General features: G+C 36.6%; 1 protein-coding gene across 3 annotated transcripts in view; it reads left to right on the top strand.

The window, feature by feature from the left end:
- ALCAM (activated leukocyte cell adhesion molecule) overlaps positions 1-16,544 on the top strand; it is a 201,178-nt gene that overhangs the window by 167,063 nt on the left and 17,571 nt on the right. The window contains exons 9-14 of one of the 3 annotated variants that reach the window (XM_073804282.1): positions 2,856-2,968; positions 5,042-5,177; positions 5,285-5,422; positions 7,933-8,061; positions 10,190-10,228; positions 10,519-10,636. In XM_073804282.1, coding sequence (XP_073660383.1) covers positions 2,856-2,968; positions 5,042-5,177; positions 5,285-5,422; positions 7,933-8,061; positions 10,190-10,228; positions 10,519-10,636 — 673 coding nt within the window. Of the gene's footprint in view, positions 1-2,855; positions 2,969-5,041; positions 5,178-5,284; positions 5,423-7,928; positions 8,062-10,189; positions 10,229-10,518; positions 10,637-16,544 lie in introns of all 3 variants that reach the window. The other 2 variants (XM_019923316.3, XM_033855868.2) reach the window with 2 other exon arrangements.

Raw genomic sequence — 16,544 nt, 5'->3', positions numbered from 1 at the left:
GATGGTACAATCTGCTTATGTTTTTTTTGGTTTTTTTTTTTTTTTTTTTTTGAGGTACGCGGGCCTCTCACTGTTGTGGCCTCTCCCGTTACGGAGCACAGGCTCCGGACGCGCAGGCTCAGCGGCCGTGGCTCACGGGCCCAGCCGCTCCGCGGCACGTGGGATCTTCCCCGACTGGGGCACGAACCCGCACACCCTGCATCGGCAGGTGGACTCTCAACCACTGCGCCAGCAGGGAAGCTCCCTGATTATGTTTAAGAGATGCTAGCTACTCAGGACGCTAAAGAAAGAGAACTCTCATTTATATCACCTGTATATCAGGCAGAGAAGGATAGATGGCAGAAGGTTTAGGCAAAAGGCTGTGGTGCAGCTACACAATACCTCAATGATTAGGTGCGATTAAAAAGAAAGTAAACAAAAGCATGTAACAGTTTAATTGAATTTCAGTGCATTTAATTGGATTTAAATACATTTTGGTTTTGGAAGGTAGGCTTTAACACTGGGCTGTAAGGCCTGTGTTGGTCTGAAAAGCTAAAATACCATACGCTAACATATATATATGGAAGCTTAAAAAAAAAAAATGGTACTGATGAACCTAGTGGCAGGGCAGGAATAAAGACGTAGACATAGAAAATGGACTTGAGGACAAGGAATGTGGGAGGGGTAGGACATGGGAAGCTGGGGCGAAGTGAGAGTAGCATCAACATATATACACTACCAAGTGTAAAATAGATAGCTAGTGGGAAGCAGCAGCATAGCACAGGGAGATCAGCTCGGTGTTTTGCTACGACCTAGAGGGGTGGGATAGGGAGAGTGGGAGGGAGACGCAAGAGGGAGGGGATATGGGAATATATGTGTTTATATGGCTGATGCACGTTGTTGTACAGCAGAAACTAGCACAGTATCGTGAAGCAATTATACTCCAATAAAATCTATTAAAAAGAAAAAGCTAAAATAGCATTGCAAGTAAATCAAGATTTTACTCTAAATTACATGAAATGAAAACATAAAAATCTTATTTTTGCCCATTTATTCTAAATTGTTTGCTTTCAAAAAAGATTTGTTTCCTTTCCATAGATGACTAAAGGGAGCAGATAGAGAAGCACCAACCAGTACTTGCACATATTAGCAGAACAGACCTCTCATCAGGCTTTTAGCCCACAGATCTATAGTTGCTGATGAAGCATTTACTAGTCCTCTGCCAATTCACGCACATATAGATTCTTCATCTAAGCTTTCAAAGTCCATCATCATCCTTTAAAATCACTTCTTTTATCTTCTCACTGGCAAGTTAACTGTCCAGCTAAGAAAAGCTTTAACTTGCCCTGAATTGAATTTTCATCTAAATATAACTCAACCAAATATTCTGAGGAAACTCCACTTTTCTATGTGATAATGCCTATTTTATTATTAATGAGAAACATGCTTCTTCCCTTCATTCATTCAACAATAGTTTTTGAGGGCCAATGTGGCAGACACTGTAGATACACAGTGACAACTCAAGTCATGGTCCCTATCCCAAAGATGCTTACAGCCTAGCAGGCGAAACAAGTGTTAAAAATAATGCTGTAAACGTCAATAAATTACAATTATAACATGTAAAACCAAGGAGAAGCACAGGATGCAATAGCAAATCCCACTGCCATAGGATAAAGTCCCAACTCTTAGCATGGCAAGCACAGTCCTTAGTCTGGCCTTAATTACTTGTGTAGGTTTACCTTCCATGTGTTATAACCATTCATACCAGTTTACTCACCGCTGTGAAATCTGCCAAGCTCTCTCACTTCTTTGCCTTTGCTTATGTGGCAGAAGTTTTCCCAACATCTCTGCTTATCAAAGCCCTTCTCAACCATCAGGGGCCACAAACAGATACTGCCTCCATGCAATGCCTTTATTACTGCTTTGAAAGCCAAGTTGGTTCTGTTCTCCACACTCCCATAAGTCTTCGCTTGTACCTCTGTCTGTAGCCCTTACTCTAGTTTTTCAGCAAATATTTCTTGAGCTCCTAATCTATAGCACGTTTGCCACTAGGTGCTGATTTCATGCTGCCGTGTAGTGTCATCACAGAGTTGAGTGCATATTACCTCTACCTCAAATTGTAAATTGTAAGCTCATTATTCATCTCAGTATCTCCTGTCAGTGCTTGGAACATAGTAGTTGTACAATAAATGTTCTATTGAACTGGATTTTCCTCATACAGATCATACTATGACAGTAAGATTTTTATAGAAATTACTTTCCATCTGAAAGATTTTACTTCCTTAGATGTATTTATACTCTGTTTTTAAAAAATGGTATCTGCTGACAGTGTACCTAATAATAAATCTTATTTAATATTTCAACTGCATGAGAAACGGGATAGCATTTTTGAAAAATATCTAACCATTATAGTCAATTCTCTCTGAAGAAACACGTAGACACCTAATGGTTTTTTAGTTTATCACCTGCTGTCTAAATATACTTGATTTTCCCATGGTGTGCCTTATCAGCTCTTTTTATAATATTTACTTAGTCATCATCTTTCTTTATTTTCTTCCAGAAGTGATTTAAGAATTTTTTTCTAAAGGTGATAGGCCCCAGGTGAACACTTACATGCAGTCAAAACATCAATCATGTTAACTGCAAATAAATGCATAATCAATTAGATTGACCATTCACTTGTCCAAACTGATCTCAAAGCTGGCTTGAAAAGCTAGACTGATTATGCTACAGTTCAGTTATTTCAGTCACATAAATCACTTCTGAATTTCAAGTGCAGTTAGAAGGATTTTTTTTTCTTTCATCTATTTTTTTCTCAAAAAATATTTTGACTCTCTTTCTGGAGTTGCATTTCAAGCATATTTTCTTCTTCACAGATTTGGATTTGTCCTTAAACCCAAGTGGGGAAGTGACCAAGCAGATTGGCGATGCTCTGCCTGTGTCATGCACAATATCTGCTAGTAGGAACGCAACTGTGGTATGGATGAAAGTAAGTAATATTCCTTGGTAATATTCCACTGTTTGAACTGATTTCTTTTTAGGCTTCTCTTATATATTTATACAATGAGTTTATACACCCACACTCATACTCTGTTTCTCTCTATATAATACAAATCATACCACAATAAACTTTTTTAGAGGTACTCAGCATCACTATGGCATCCATAATTGATTCTCTGAAACTTAGTTTGGGGCATTAATTTAATTATGTGTATCTACTGAGTAATTATACACATACACACATGCACATGGTTACACACACATATACAGTTATATACTTTAGGGATTAACAACTTCCAATGTGTTTTAATCCACAACATTATAAACAGTGTGTTTACAACAACCATGTGAAATATGTAGGAAAATGATTATTTCCCCACATTATTCAAAAGAAGTTGATGCAGGAGAAATCAGAGAGCCACAGGTGACAGAGTGGAGACGAGCTCAGGCCTTACCCAGCATAAATACTGCACTCTAGTCACATAACCTTCTGCCTTTCTGCTGAAACTGACCTTAAGTGTCTGAATGTGGGTTCCATGAATTAGTAGCTCCTTGAAGGCAGAGATCTCTTTTCACCCCTGGGCCATAGTAGAACACCTGGAACATACTAGGAGCTTTGTCTGTATTTCCTAAGTACTTATATTCTTGTAATTGTCTGAAATGTAGGCCATTACCTGGGGACCCAAACATTGCTATTATCTTTTTAGAGTGAGAAAGTAGAATTGGTAATTGGTGATTTGAGACAAGGTTATCACCAAAGGGAAAGGTTGTAACTATGTTCCCTCCACTCGAATCCTTGGCTAGTGTATCTGAACACCCAGTCCATTTATTACTAGAACATGGCATATAACAGAAGCACTTAACCAGTGATGTGTTGACAAAACACATACAAACCACTTAAAATAGGGGCTGGCAAGAATTATCTTTGTAAAAAAATTGTGGGAAATTTATTGCTAGAGTTTCTTCTTGATGAAAATGTTAATTATTTTCTATTGCTTTCTTATCTCTTTTCATGCTGGATCCTCTGTTACTTGTTATCTTACTCTTAAAGCTCAGTTTCTTATTTCACTTTCTTTTAAACACAACCTCATCACAACTTCTTATTTACTCAGATAGTTAAAATGCATATTTAACATGAGGTATTTGTAGTAGTTAATGGTCAAAGGGCTAGACAAGTTCTAGGCATATGAACACTCATAGTGTGTCTTAATACAGGACTGGAGGAACTAAGTTTACTTGGCTAAACCAGTTTCCACATCAGCTGCAGTCACTGCTGTTGATTAAATACCTCATGTCAGTAGTGCCGATCAATATTGCCTGGCCATTGGTTAGTTGATGGAAATGGAAAAAAATTCGTAGTGCACAAATACCACATAATCTTAAGATTGTGTTTAGTTGTCTTCTTAGGAGCATTTCAATTTCTGGTAAATAGCATTATTTTCTGTCTATAAAATGATTTTCAAAATTAAATGTTGCATTTCCTTTGTTCATAGGAATTAGGATAGTAATCTGTTATTAAAGGTTTCTTTAAAAATCATTTTTGTCATAATTGCCATGGGTGTGTAATGGATCCCCTGTCTTGAAAACTGTCTCCTATAAAATGACTTTCAGGTATTTATATCCATCATTGATTATGTAGCACAAGTCTCCGATATCTGTCAATTCAAATTCATCTACATTTACTATAAGGAGTAGCTACTATCAACTGAGAATTCTCCTGAATGTAAACACATTATATTATGCATATAATTAAGTCCTCATAACAATTCAATATGGTAAGATTACTACCCCATTTTACAAATAAGGAAACCAAGAAGTTTATGAACTTGTTCCAAATTATAAATTCAGTAAATGGAAGAGTCTGACGTAAAACTCTGATATGTCTAACTCTAAAAGTACAGAGGAAAAAGGAAATCTATTTTTGAAAGAATTTGAAGTTAAAAAAAGAAGCTTTCATTTTCTTTAGACCCAGAAGTATAATTTTGGGCTTCATTATTATGTGATAAATACATGGAGAGTTATAATTGTGCCATGTAACATAATTAACTTTTTATTTAATCAGGATAACATCAGGCTTCGATCTAGCCCATCATTTTCTAGTCTCCATTATCAAGATGCTGGAAACTATGTCTGTGAGACTGCTCTGCAAGAGGTTGAAGGACTAAAGAAAAGAGAGTCATTGACTCTGATTGTAGAAGGTAATAAAATACGTGAGCACCAATTTAAATTTTTCTTTGAGAATTTAATATCTCTTTCTTTTATGATCTCAGTTCAACATCTTATTTTAAGTGTAATGACATTTTAGGAAAACCTCAAATCAAAATGACAAAGAAAACTGATCCCAGTGGACTGTCTAAAACAATAATCTGCCATGTGGAAGGTTTTCCGAAGCCAGCTATACAGTGGACGATTACTGGCAGTGGAAGCGTCATAAACCAAGCAAGTATTTGTCTTCTTGTTATGTGTTGAACTTGGTCCGATGTGGGGTTTTATTTAGGTACCTAAACTGTAGGCTAGCTTGTTATCAACATGAAATTTGCAGTATATTTTCAGAAGCTTTTGCTAACTTCTTAATTTTCCCAAAGGAAGACCATAACTCAAAGAGAAATTTAAAATCATAGGGCCATGGAGAATGGAAGAATCATTTTGTTGTGGTCAATATCTGTTTTTAAAAGGAAATATATTAAGTGTTGTTCCATGATCATTAATTCCTGAAACTTGGGTGATTAAAGCAGTAAGGTATATGCTTTCCTGCGTCATGAACTTCCACATCTGAGTATAAGTGGCCTCACTTATACTTTGCTTACTTATGCACATTAAGTGTTATTTCTTCTTGAAACTGGGCCCTGGGTTGTGGTGAAGAACATAGTATACTGTGAACATATGGTCTGATTTGCGTGTGCCAGGGCCAGAGTAAGGCTAGCTAAATATATAGTGTCTAGGTTGGTTCCTGCTGAACAAAAATATTCATAAAGTATTCATAAAATAAACAGTAATATTTGTACCTTTGTCACACCATTTTAGTTGGTAGTAGTAAAGGGCTAAGAACTTATGAACACTACCATTAATTTTCTTTGACACACACACACACACACACACACACACAAAGATGAGAATATGGTCTATCACTAACAGTTCAGAGCTGTAATTCCATTAAATTGCCAGTCAGCTTGAGTTACTGACATACTTGTTAATTCCATTTTCTCTAAGACAGTCTTCATGTCCGTCTTCACAGTGCAGCCACCTAAAGACTCTTCAGGAATACCCAGATGTGCCATTTGATTGTTTGAATCTTCTGTGCTGCCTTCTTCCCAGCTTCAGACCCAGTTGAAGTCTGAGAAGGCATGCATAAACCAGAGTTTCAATATAAAGTTAAAATGTCCATTCTTTCTCTGTCTGGGGAAGTTGGGCTGCTGGTCCAGCTTATGCAATGTAGTTTTGCAGAGCAAGGTGAATTTTGGCTCTTTCACCTATGGGTGATGGATATAAGTTTGCATAGCTCAAGTATGGAAGGTCCCCAAAGGAGTGGATACAAGCAAATGCCTCCTGATTTGGTTAAGTGTGATGCGGACACACAAGCAAGAGAACATGCCTGAGGAGGACAAAAAGGCTCTTGATTTCAGAAAAAAGACCTGAATCGCTGACAATGTACACATCTATTTTTTGGCATAAAAAAATGACTGTTTCTTTTCTATTCTTTTTTCTTTGTAGTTCAATTTAGTAATAATTACAGCAAAAATAACTTTTGGTACTGGGTAATGCAAACAAAGAAAATAGAAAAATAAGCATCTGGTAAATATTTGATGAATAAAAAGATACAAAGGTTTAAAAGGCCATCCTAGAAATAAGCAAATGTATTGTAGAGATAAACATAATAAAAACAAAGACTCAGTGAGAGTTATGTGAAAAATACTAGTGGGAAATGGAAAAGAAGCAGGTGAACTTACTATGAGGATAAAAATAATAATGCCATTCTTCATTGTCAAGAAGGACTGATTCTGGCCCACTAGGTGATATGTTATTTTTCTTGTCCTAGGTTTGTGCTGATACATCCATAATTTTTTATTTGTTCCCTCCTCAATCACATGGTGAATCTATTATTTTACAACTACTGTTACTTGTGCCCCACCCCTACCCCAGGGGCTCCATGATGTCTCTAAGCATGAAGCTCTCTCCTGTCCTCAAGGCCTTTAAGATGTAGTTGAGGAGAAAGCACATTGAGAACAATACAGGATGTGGTGTGTATAATATGCCTCAGAAAAGAATACAAGTACATGCTTGCTTTAGTGGAGTTGGACTTAGGAGTCATGTCCTGGGGAAGAGATTAAAGTGAATTTTCTCTTATGTTTGAAGGAATTAAATGGCAGTGATGATCCTCATTAATACCTCACAAAAACCAAATGAACTTACCAGTCACTGAAAAAATAACCTATCCTCTGTATTTAGCTCAAGAAAATTGAGGAAAAAAATAGTCTTCTTCCCATGAGAAAACCATACATACATATGCACTTAGATATCATGGCTTAAGATAAAGGGATTCACCCCTGTAGTGAAGAACAATGACATAGTTTACAAATAGAATTAAATTCATGTTTATTAGGAGAAAATTGGTGATGAGTTAATCTCTAACTAATTATTTTGAGACAGGTACTATCATGTCAAAATAATGACTAACCTGAGCATCTATTGAAAAAGAAGAGTTTAATTGATTTAATTATTAGAATTAATAATAGAAGCATAAACAGAAATCCAGGTATGGATTCACTACTCTTTTTCCTCCATGCTGTGGTTATAAACCTAAACTGGTCTTATCTATGACCTTACATGTACCCTTGAACACCAGATAACACGACAGAACACCACACCTATCCCATTTCATTCAATATTACTCTTTCTCATGTTTTTAATTCATTTCCATTTCTAAATCCATTTTCCTTTTCTTTTTCCAGACAGAGGAATCTCCTTATATCAATGGCAGGTATTATAGTAAAATTATCATTTCCCCTGAAGAGAATGTTACATTAACTTGCACAGCAGAAAACCAGCTGGAGAGAACAGTAAACTCCTTGAATGTCTCTGCTAGTGAGTATTTCATTTCTGGCATTAAAAATGTAAGAAAATTTGAAGTTATTCTTCATTAGTTTAAAATCTTCAATTCCATCTTCCTGTGCTGCATTATGGTAAGTTTTATTTATTTATTTTGCATTTGGTATCATCATCATAAGGTTCTTCTTTTTTCTTTTTTCCTGGTATCCATTCTTGTACAATCCTTGTCTTGACAGTTAAATCATTTCATGTTTTATGGGTCAGAGACTTTAGCTTGTACAGGAATATTTCCAAGATCAACAGAGGATAAGGACTAAGTTGCTCTTACTTAATCCATGTTTTGTGTTCAGAGTACAGATAATTCAAAGATTATCTGAAAACATTTCTGTAACAATTTTAATTTGGGTAATTTTTTAATTCCCCTTGATCTCTTATTTTGCATTTCAATTCTTTGTAGTATTTATCCTATTCTTATTTTGCACAGGGATGCCACATGCTTAAAGTCGTTCAGCAAGTTGGTAGTAAAACTGACACCAGAATTCCTGAAATCTAGTTTCAAAAATTGATGCTTTTGAATATCATATTTGAATCATAGGTTACAAAAACAAACAAATGAGATTATCTCAGAGAAAGTGACAAAAAAATCTGTCATTGTTGAAATCAAGTAATGGAAACATACCAGTAGCAGCTTCTTTATTTAATTTGAAATTATCTCTCATCTTCAATTCTGTAATTCTTTTTTTTGTCATGTCAGTCTTAAATCAGGGCTGGCTTACAATGAGGCTCAGTTCTGGACAAGATGCTAACTGACCCTCCAAACCTTCATTCTTCAGTCAGTTGGAATCCTGTATGTGACATTAGCAGGATAAAGATATACTAGATAGGAATTAGCTGGAGCTAGGAGAAAATAATTATCTAAAGATAATGGTCCTTAACAGAATATGACTGGAATTTAAAAGCCTTTTGGATTGACAGGAGAAAAGAACCAAACGAACATAACTCTAAAATAGGAGTACTGACTTCTCTGAATTCAATTCAGTGAGTATTGATTTGTCCTACCTAAAAAGAGAACTTATCCTTTCTTCCTGAACACAAGTCTCTCTTTTTATTCTAACCCATCGAATAGTGGTTTTCTAGACCTTGCAGTGGTTTGATCAACATCTAATACCGTCATTTTCAAGTTCACTGAGCACCGAGAAATTCGAATATAGTATGTATGAGGAGGGGTCTAGGAATCTGCATTTTAACAAACATCACTGGAAGTTCTGATGCAAGCCCATGTGCATAGAAGAATATTTATTTAGTCTAATATTAGATGATAATCCACCACAGTGACAATCCTTAACATGGGCCAGGAGCACGGCACTATCAGAGTCACTTGGAGGGCTTTTACAAGCATCAGCATACATTGCCCCTTCACCTCTGAGACGTCCCCAGTTTTGTTTTGATGTGGTTTTTTTTTTTTTTTTTTTTTTTTTTTTTTTGCGGTACGCGGGCCTCTCACTGTTGTGGCCTCTCCCGTTGCGGAGCACAGACTCCGGACGCGCAGGCTCAGCGGCCATGGCTCACGGGCCCAGCCGCTCCGCGGCATGTGGGATCCTCCCAGACCGGGGCACGAACCCGCGTCCCCTGCATCGGCAGGCAGACTCTCAACCACTGCGCCACCAGGGAAGCCCACGTCCCCAGTTTTAACCTCCACCCCTACCACTCTGAGAATGTCTCTAGTGGCAAATCCCTGACACTAGAGGATGAAAATGAATTCTTCTCCATTGAGGTCAGAAAATTGGAAAAAAGTTGAGAAACACTACATTGAAGATTTCATACACTGCAACTTGTTTCTCTTAAAAAAGAAGTCCTATTAAAAGGTGGTAGATAGTGGGGAAATTAATATGGATTTCAGATCAATACTATAGCTTGTCAGTTGTGAAGTTATCTGTGGTAGATTAATACCTTTGCAGTTTTAACTACTCTCCTTTCTTTAAAACAAGATGAATTTCTTGGTAGGGAAGTTCACACTCTATTAAGTGTAAATTTTTTTCTACCCTTAGCTGTAGAATAGATATTTTATCTTTGAGTATTTTTCCATCATACTATAATGGTAAAGGTGACTTTCATATATCAACAAATTTTGTTTTTAATTTCATATTAACATTTTTCATTTCAGTAAGTATTCCAGAACACGATGAGGCAGACGAGATAAGTGGTAGGTACTATGCTGCCGACTCTTCTTCCTTGACTATCCGCTCAAGATTTATGAAGTGTCATTGTATAAGTAATTTTCTTAGCTGTCACAATTTTGACTTGAATTAAAATAGCAAATGAGACAAGAGAGTAAGAGTGCTAAAATTTTAATCCTTTAAAAGCACAAGTTTGCATGTTACTCTTAGTAGTGAGCCTCAGTCATTTTTAATAAGAAATAATAACTAGATTGACGTATTTTCACAAATGCTTGGCATTGTCTGTAATTGCATGGGCTTTTCTTTTTTGTTGTAGATGAAAACAAAGAAAAGGTGAATGACCAGGCAAAACTAATTGTGGGAATCGTTGTTGGTCTCCTCCTCGCTGCCCTAGTTGCTGGTGTCGTCTATTGGCTGTACATGAAGAAATCAAAGTAAGTTGTAGAAAAAAGATCTTCATTGTTCATTGACTTTCACTGGGAGAAAATACAGTGTGTTCATTATGCTCATTTCAGCTGGGCATGTAATTTCTATAATAGGAAAGACATATCCCCCTAATCAGGCTGATCATGTTTTGTCTTCAGCTCACTGTGACTATATTACCAAGACTGGGGACATGGCCTGGAGTGATTTCACCTGTGTCCCCTTATTTTTCTCAGTCAGTGGTCTGAATTCAATTATCTGATTTTTTTTCAATGCTTAGGTAGATTTTTAAAAGGCACTTAGTGCCTAGAAGTCAGCCATTCTAAACAGTTTGGCTGAGGTTGCTGGAGATTAAGTAAAAGCGGTGAGTACATCCTGCAAGGACAGCTGGGTGTCTTTGCAGTGACAGGTCTGGCCAGCAGTGCAAGTGTTGGTGAGGTAGAGCCATCGTGTTGTCACTACTTCTCTATTCTACTTAGGTCACTTTGTTCCATAGAAGAATCTAATTCAGGGAAAAAGTCATCATTATGTTGTCTTGAGTTTTAAAACAATGATCAGACAAAGTACCAAGATTACTTTAAAAATGATTTAGAGGATGTTTAAAGATTATTAGAGTCATGAAATAATACATATGGTATCAACCTCACAAATCATCTAACAGTGGTTTATAATGAAAATCCGGTTGACCAATGAAGATTCTTAACATACACACATGCCTAGTATTCCTCATTGCCCCAGCTCTGACCCTAGGTTCAGATGCAACTGGTCAGAGATGCAACTCTAGCATTGCAGTTTTTAAAAGTTCCATTGGTGATTATGTGGTGTACCCCTGGTTTCAAACTCCTGTATCTAATAAATGAGGAAATCGAATTTTGCAAGGGGATATGTATAGCTAGTGGCAACTTTAGACTTTATTTTATATTTTCTTGATGTCTTGATATAACCCCTTTCAACAACTCAGGTAAGTTAACTTAAAAGAAAATCAAAAGAAAAAACAGACTCAATCAGATCCATGATCTCACCCTGTAAAGATACAAATGTCGGTCAAGTGATATTTGAATGGAGCTGCCATCAAATGGAGGCAGTGGCTCAGAATTTTTAAAGTCACGTGATGTGAGCATGTACTGAGTTATATTTCGTTCTCACAAACCATCTCTGAAGTAGGTACTCTTATTATACATATTTTACATTGGAAAAAACTAAGGCAAAGAATGGTTAAATGACTTGCTTGAGATTACACAGTTGTAAGGGATAATTATATTCGATTTAAGGCAGCTGATATTTTAGAATCTTTGTGCTTAATTACTAGTTCTTATTTTCTCTTGTTATGCCTTACTTTTTCTCTTTTTCAGTCACATAAGGCAGAAACACATTGCTGTTGTGTGTTGTAGTTGATATACATGTCCACTCACACTAGGGCACAGTCAGTTCTAATCTTGGCACTTCAGTCCTCAATCTTGAACAGTCTGCACTATCACTTGATAACAAATGTGGGTTTTTTTCTCAGCGAAAATTTTACCTACAAACACTTCATGTTGCTTTGTGCCCATGATTTCCATGGAAAATTTAGAAGATTGCCTGTACTACGTAAAAGAAAGGAAGTGCAAACAGTTGCCCAGAGGTGGTATCTATCTTACAGAAATTCTCCTTCTGTGTGTGTTCCCTGACTATCAAAATCTTATCCTACCTTTATAATCCACAGTGAGGTGCTCACAAATCTAACAGCTTGGCCTCTAGGGTATTTTGGTTTTATTTATTTAGGGTTTCTGATGCACCCCAAAGTAATTTTATTTCTTAAAAGAATGAAAATAAAATTTCTCTGTGTCCTGGAATTGAGCTGAAAAATAAACAGCAGTCCTCTACATTATGTTCAAATGAATGTTAAGTTCTTGGAGCTCCCCCAGCATCCTTAATCATCCTATTCTGATTGCCAATGTCTCGTCATACCCTGTTTGTCGTCCTATGAATAGAAAAAAATTGGGTGTGTGTTTTTTGTTTTTTTGGTTATGGCATTTGTCATTACCATACGGTAACCCAAAATTAAAATCATGGGTAAAAACATACTGGACATTTAGCTTCATAGTGTCTTTAGGTTAAGGGTTAAGACTTCATGCATTTCCTTTAAAGTACTTCATTAAATTAAGTCCTTATTTTACCATCTGACATGAACATTTGTCTAAATAACTGTTATTTAATTGAAAAGTGCACCAGCTTTTCTAGTGTCAGTATTATTGGTAATCAAAATAATAAATTTCAATTCTTACCCCAAGCATCAAAATGTTTTCATTAAGAATTTGCAGAACTTTTCAGATTTGCTAAGTGCTTCACATTTCTAACTAGTTATTCTTTCTACTGCCCTCTGAGATAAGCAAGCGCTTTTGCTATATGAGTTATTGTTAACACCTGTGTCCAGAGTAAGTGCTTCAGGGTAAGAATTGCTAAGTCTATTTTTGGGTCTACTATACTCTCTTTTTTTTCTTCTAGATAACTTCACCTTTACAAATCAATATGAGAGTTTCATTTCTGTCTTAGCTTAATTCATCACCATTTTACGTGGATATGAGAGATTTTTAATAAAGATATGGTCCATACTTTTTCCACAGATACCTAAAGAAATATACCCTTGTGTCTACCATCCTGCAAAATAATACCATCAACAATCTTAGTGAGTCACCCATTATTGCAAACAGCTTTGAGCCACAATTATATTAGTTCTTTGCATTGGCAATTTGAAAAGCCAGTGGAGAGAGAAATGAGGGAAACAATCTTTTATACCCAAGTAGAATTTAAGAATACATTTGTTAACATACCTAGTGGCTACTCAAATAACATGCACTCCCCATTCCATTAATATGAGATACATATTTTTATATCTATTTTAAATATGGAAAGGATATGCTTAGCAGTTGTGCTTGACACTGTGATATGTTATATTCATTGCAGAATAAGGGCTCATGATTCCTCAGCTGTTTTGATTCATATAACTTCTCACTGGAATTTTTTTTTTTTAATTTGAGATATTTTGATAGTGAGAATGGATGACTCCAATCATTTCCTGTGTATGTAGGGTATTAACTGACAGTTCCAGGCAAAAGGTATTATTTGACTAAACCCAGTCCATATCTAGTTGTTTAACAGATAGGAAACATTAAAGACCTAGAGATAATTCAATGACTTTTTAAATTATTTACTCCCTTTTTCTCCATCCTGTTCTCTGAACATTGTTTTTATATCTGCAGGAAGTTGAATGTTACTATTTGAGTTCGAAATTCTCTCCTGCATATCTTATATTACAAGAATTAATGAAAAATTAAGAGTCAAAGATAAAGGAAAAATGTAAGGTAGCATGATGTAGCCACAAACTTATTCAGAACTGTATTAAAACCATAATTTCCAGGTTGGTTGCATTTAAGAGACCCTTGACCACCACCATCCTTCTTATCACTAAACTGGAAGTAAGCATTAACCAGACATTTGTAATCTCAAAATACACATTGTGTGAATACTGGAAGTTTACCAAGAGATTTATCTTTTGCAACTGTGGAACTCATGACTATTTTCATGAAGTTTTTGTACAATATGTAGGCAATACGGAAGTCTAAAAATCACAAATATCTTTTGTCAGTTTTGCCTTTTATAATGCTTTACTATTCTACTGTCTTAGGAAAAAAAAAAAAAGACAGTTCTAAATTGGCAAAAGATTAAAGAAGACTGCCTATAACCCCCAAACTTCAAGAAATACTGTTAAATTAAGGCTTTCTAAAACGCTTATTAGTATCTCTTAATATATGGAACAGGATCTTGCAAGAAAGTTGATTTTAACTGAATTCTATTTCCAATCAATACTCTGTCTAAAATCAAATATATGTTCCCATGAGGGAACTTATTCAGACTCCCTGCTGAATAAGTTGAAAATATAGTGCTGAAGGACCATTTGTAGCACATTTTGAGTGACTTTCCTCATTTATTACTATGTAAGCATCTTCTTCTCTTTTTGTACTTTTACTCAAATCCTCAAATTTTAATGAGGTAAATTTAATAAGGTAACCATATTTCATAGTATCTAAGGCTCAGTGAGTGTAATCTGCCTACGATAACACATGCAATATCTTATTCCATATCCCATATAAACTTTCAAATATATTTTGCTGCCTCACCAGGACTTCTTTGGAATTAAAACTTCATCTCTGACTTTGATTGCCTGCTAGCATTTAATATAGTGCTAGGGGTGGAAGGGTGTGCTCTCAAGTTCAGGGCTGATGTGGCCTCTCACCTTGTATTAGACGTCAAGCTAATCCAAGTTTTCGTTTCTTTTTCCTTCCCTACCCATAGCTTGGCAGGCAGCCAAAAGAAGGAAGAAAAGAAAATGCCCCATTATTCTATCAAAGTATAAACAACAGGGGAGACTAGAGGGGAAATAAGATAATGTGGAAATGCTGGAGTCCCCCTTTAGTCAATCACAAGGTCATTGGCCACCCAAAGGGCAGAACCATTCATGGCCCTGCCCTCTCCTACTACACGTGAACTGAAACATTTCCAGAGGAAAGAGATAGCATCAAAACATAATGTTTTCAATTTTTATCTCTTCTAGCATTTCACTTTATTTTTTTTTAATTTCATGTGTTTGGTTTAATTATTGTTTCAAAGGTGAAGGGAAATCCTGTTCCTCAAGCATCTGCCTCTGCCCAGGCTGTGTTAGCACATTACCCACCTAAAGGAAACACTTTGAACGATGATGCTGAATACATGCCAGTGGCATCCTGCTTTCATGCATATTCAGTACTGTTACATTTATTTTGATCTACTGATACTTTACATAATGGTGGTTCCCATATTTACTATTGCCCAAGTGAAAGCCATTCTCTATTTTTCACTGAAGACATTAGGAAATCTATTTTAATGGAGAGTTTCTTTGGAGAGTCTTAGAAATGCTAAGGATATCAAATTGAAACTTGTAATAAGTCCAACTATTTATTCTTCTTTGTTTCCTTCTTCAAACCCAGAAATTGCTGACAACTGTCTTTCTAAGAAGCAGTGGTTAGAGCCCTCCTCTCCTCCTCTAGCTCTTTATTAAGCTTGGCCCAGGAGGAAACTTACTTTGCTGAGAGCTGTGACCAGGGAAGAAAGAAAAATAACTATTCTCATGGGTATGACCCTAATTACCTGCACAGGTATCAATGGCTGGTTTGCTGAAAGTGGCAATTCCACACCGCCAGGGTCCCAGTCTTAAATACCCATAGTCCTGGTGCCCTTCTGTGCTGTGTCTCAGGCATGCTATAAATGAGAAATCACAGAAAATGCCCCTCTAAATGAGGAAGTGATAATAATTCCTCATGTTGCCTCTGAGTTTTCAAATTTGTTATACATATGCCTACACTTGGGAAACCTAAAGTCTTATGAACTCTTTCATGTGTGAATTATTTTACAGGGGTATTGTTTTTATTTTCCAAATATACATTTCTGTTATAACACTTTATGTATCTTTTCAAATGACACCGCATTCCAGGATTGTGATGTACTGGTTATGTGTGCAACTCCTATCCTCCTTCACTTTTCCTATCTCCTTCATCCCCCTCTAACCTATTTGTTAGCTGAGATATAATTGACGTATAACAATGTATAAATCTAAGGTGTACCACATGTTGATTTGATACATTTATATACTGCAGTATGATCTCTACTGTAGCATTAATAACACCTCCATCCAGTCTCTTAGCAACTCTGAAGCATTAAAATAAAGGCACACTGGGCTTCCCTGGTGGCGCAGTGGTTGAGAGTCCACCTGCCGATGCAGGGGACACGGGTTCGTGCCCCGGTCCGGGAAGATCCCACATGCCGCGGAGCGGCTGGGCCCGTGAGCCATGGCCGCTGAGCCTGCGCGTCAGGAGCCTGTGCTCCACAACGGGAGAGACCACAACA

The sequence above is a fragment of the Tursiops truncatus genome, chromosome 4, assembly GCF_011762595.2.
Source record: "Tursiops truncatus isolate mTurTru1 chromosome 4, mTurTru1.mat.Y, whole genome shotgun sequence".
Classification (NCBI taxonomy): domain Eukaryota; kingdom Metazoa; phylum Chordata; class Mammalia; order Artiodactyla; family Delphinidae; genus Tursiops; species Tursiops truncatus.
This window is presented reverse-complemented; position numbering and strand designations above follow the sequence as displayed.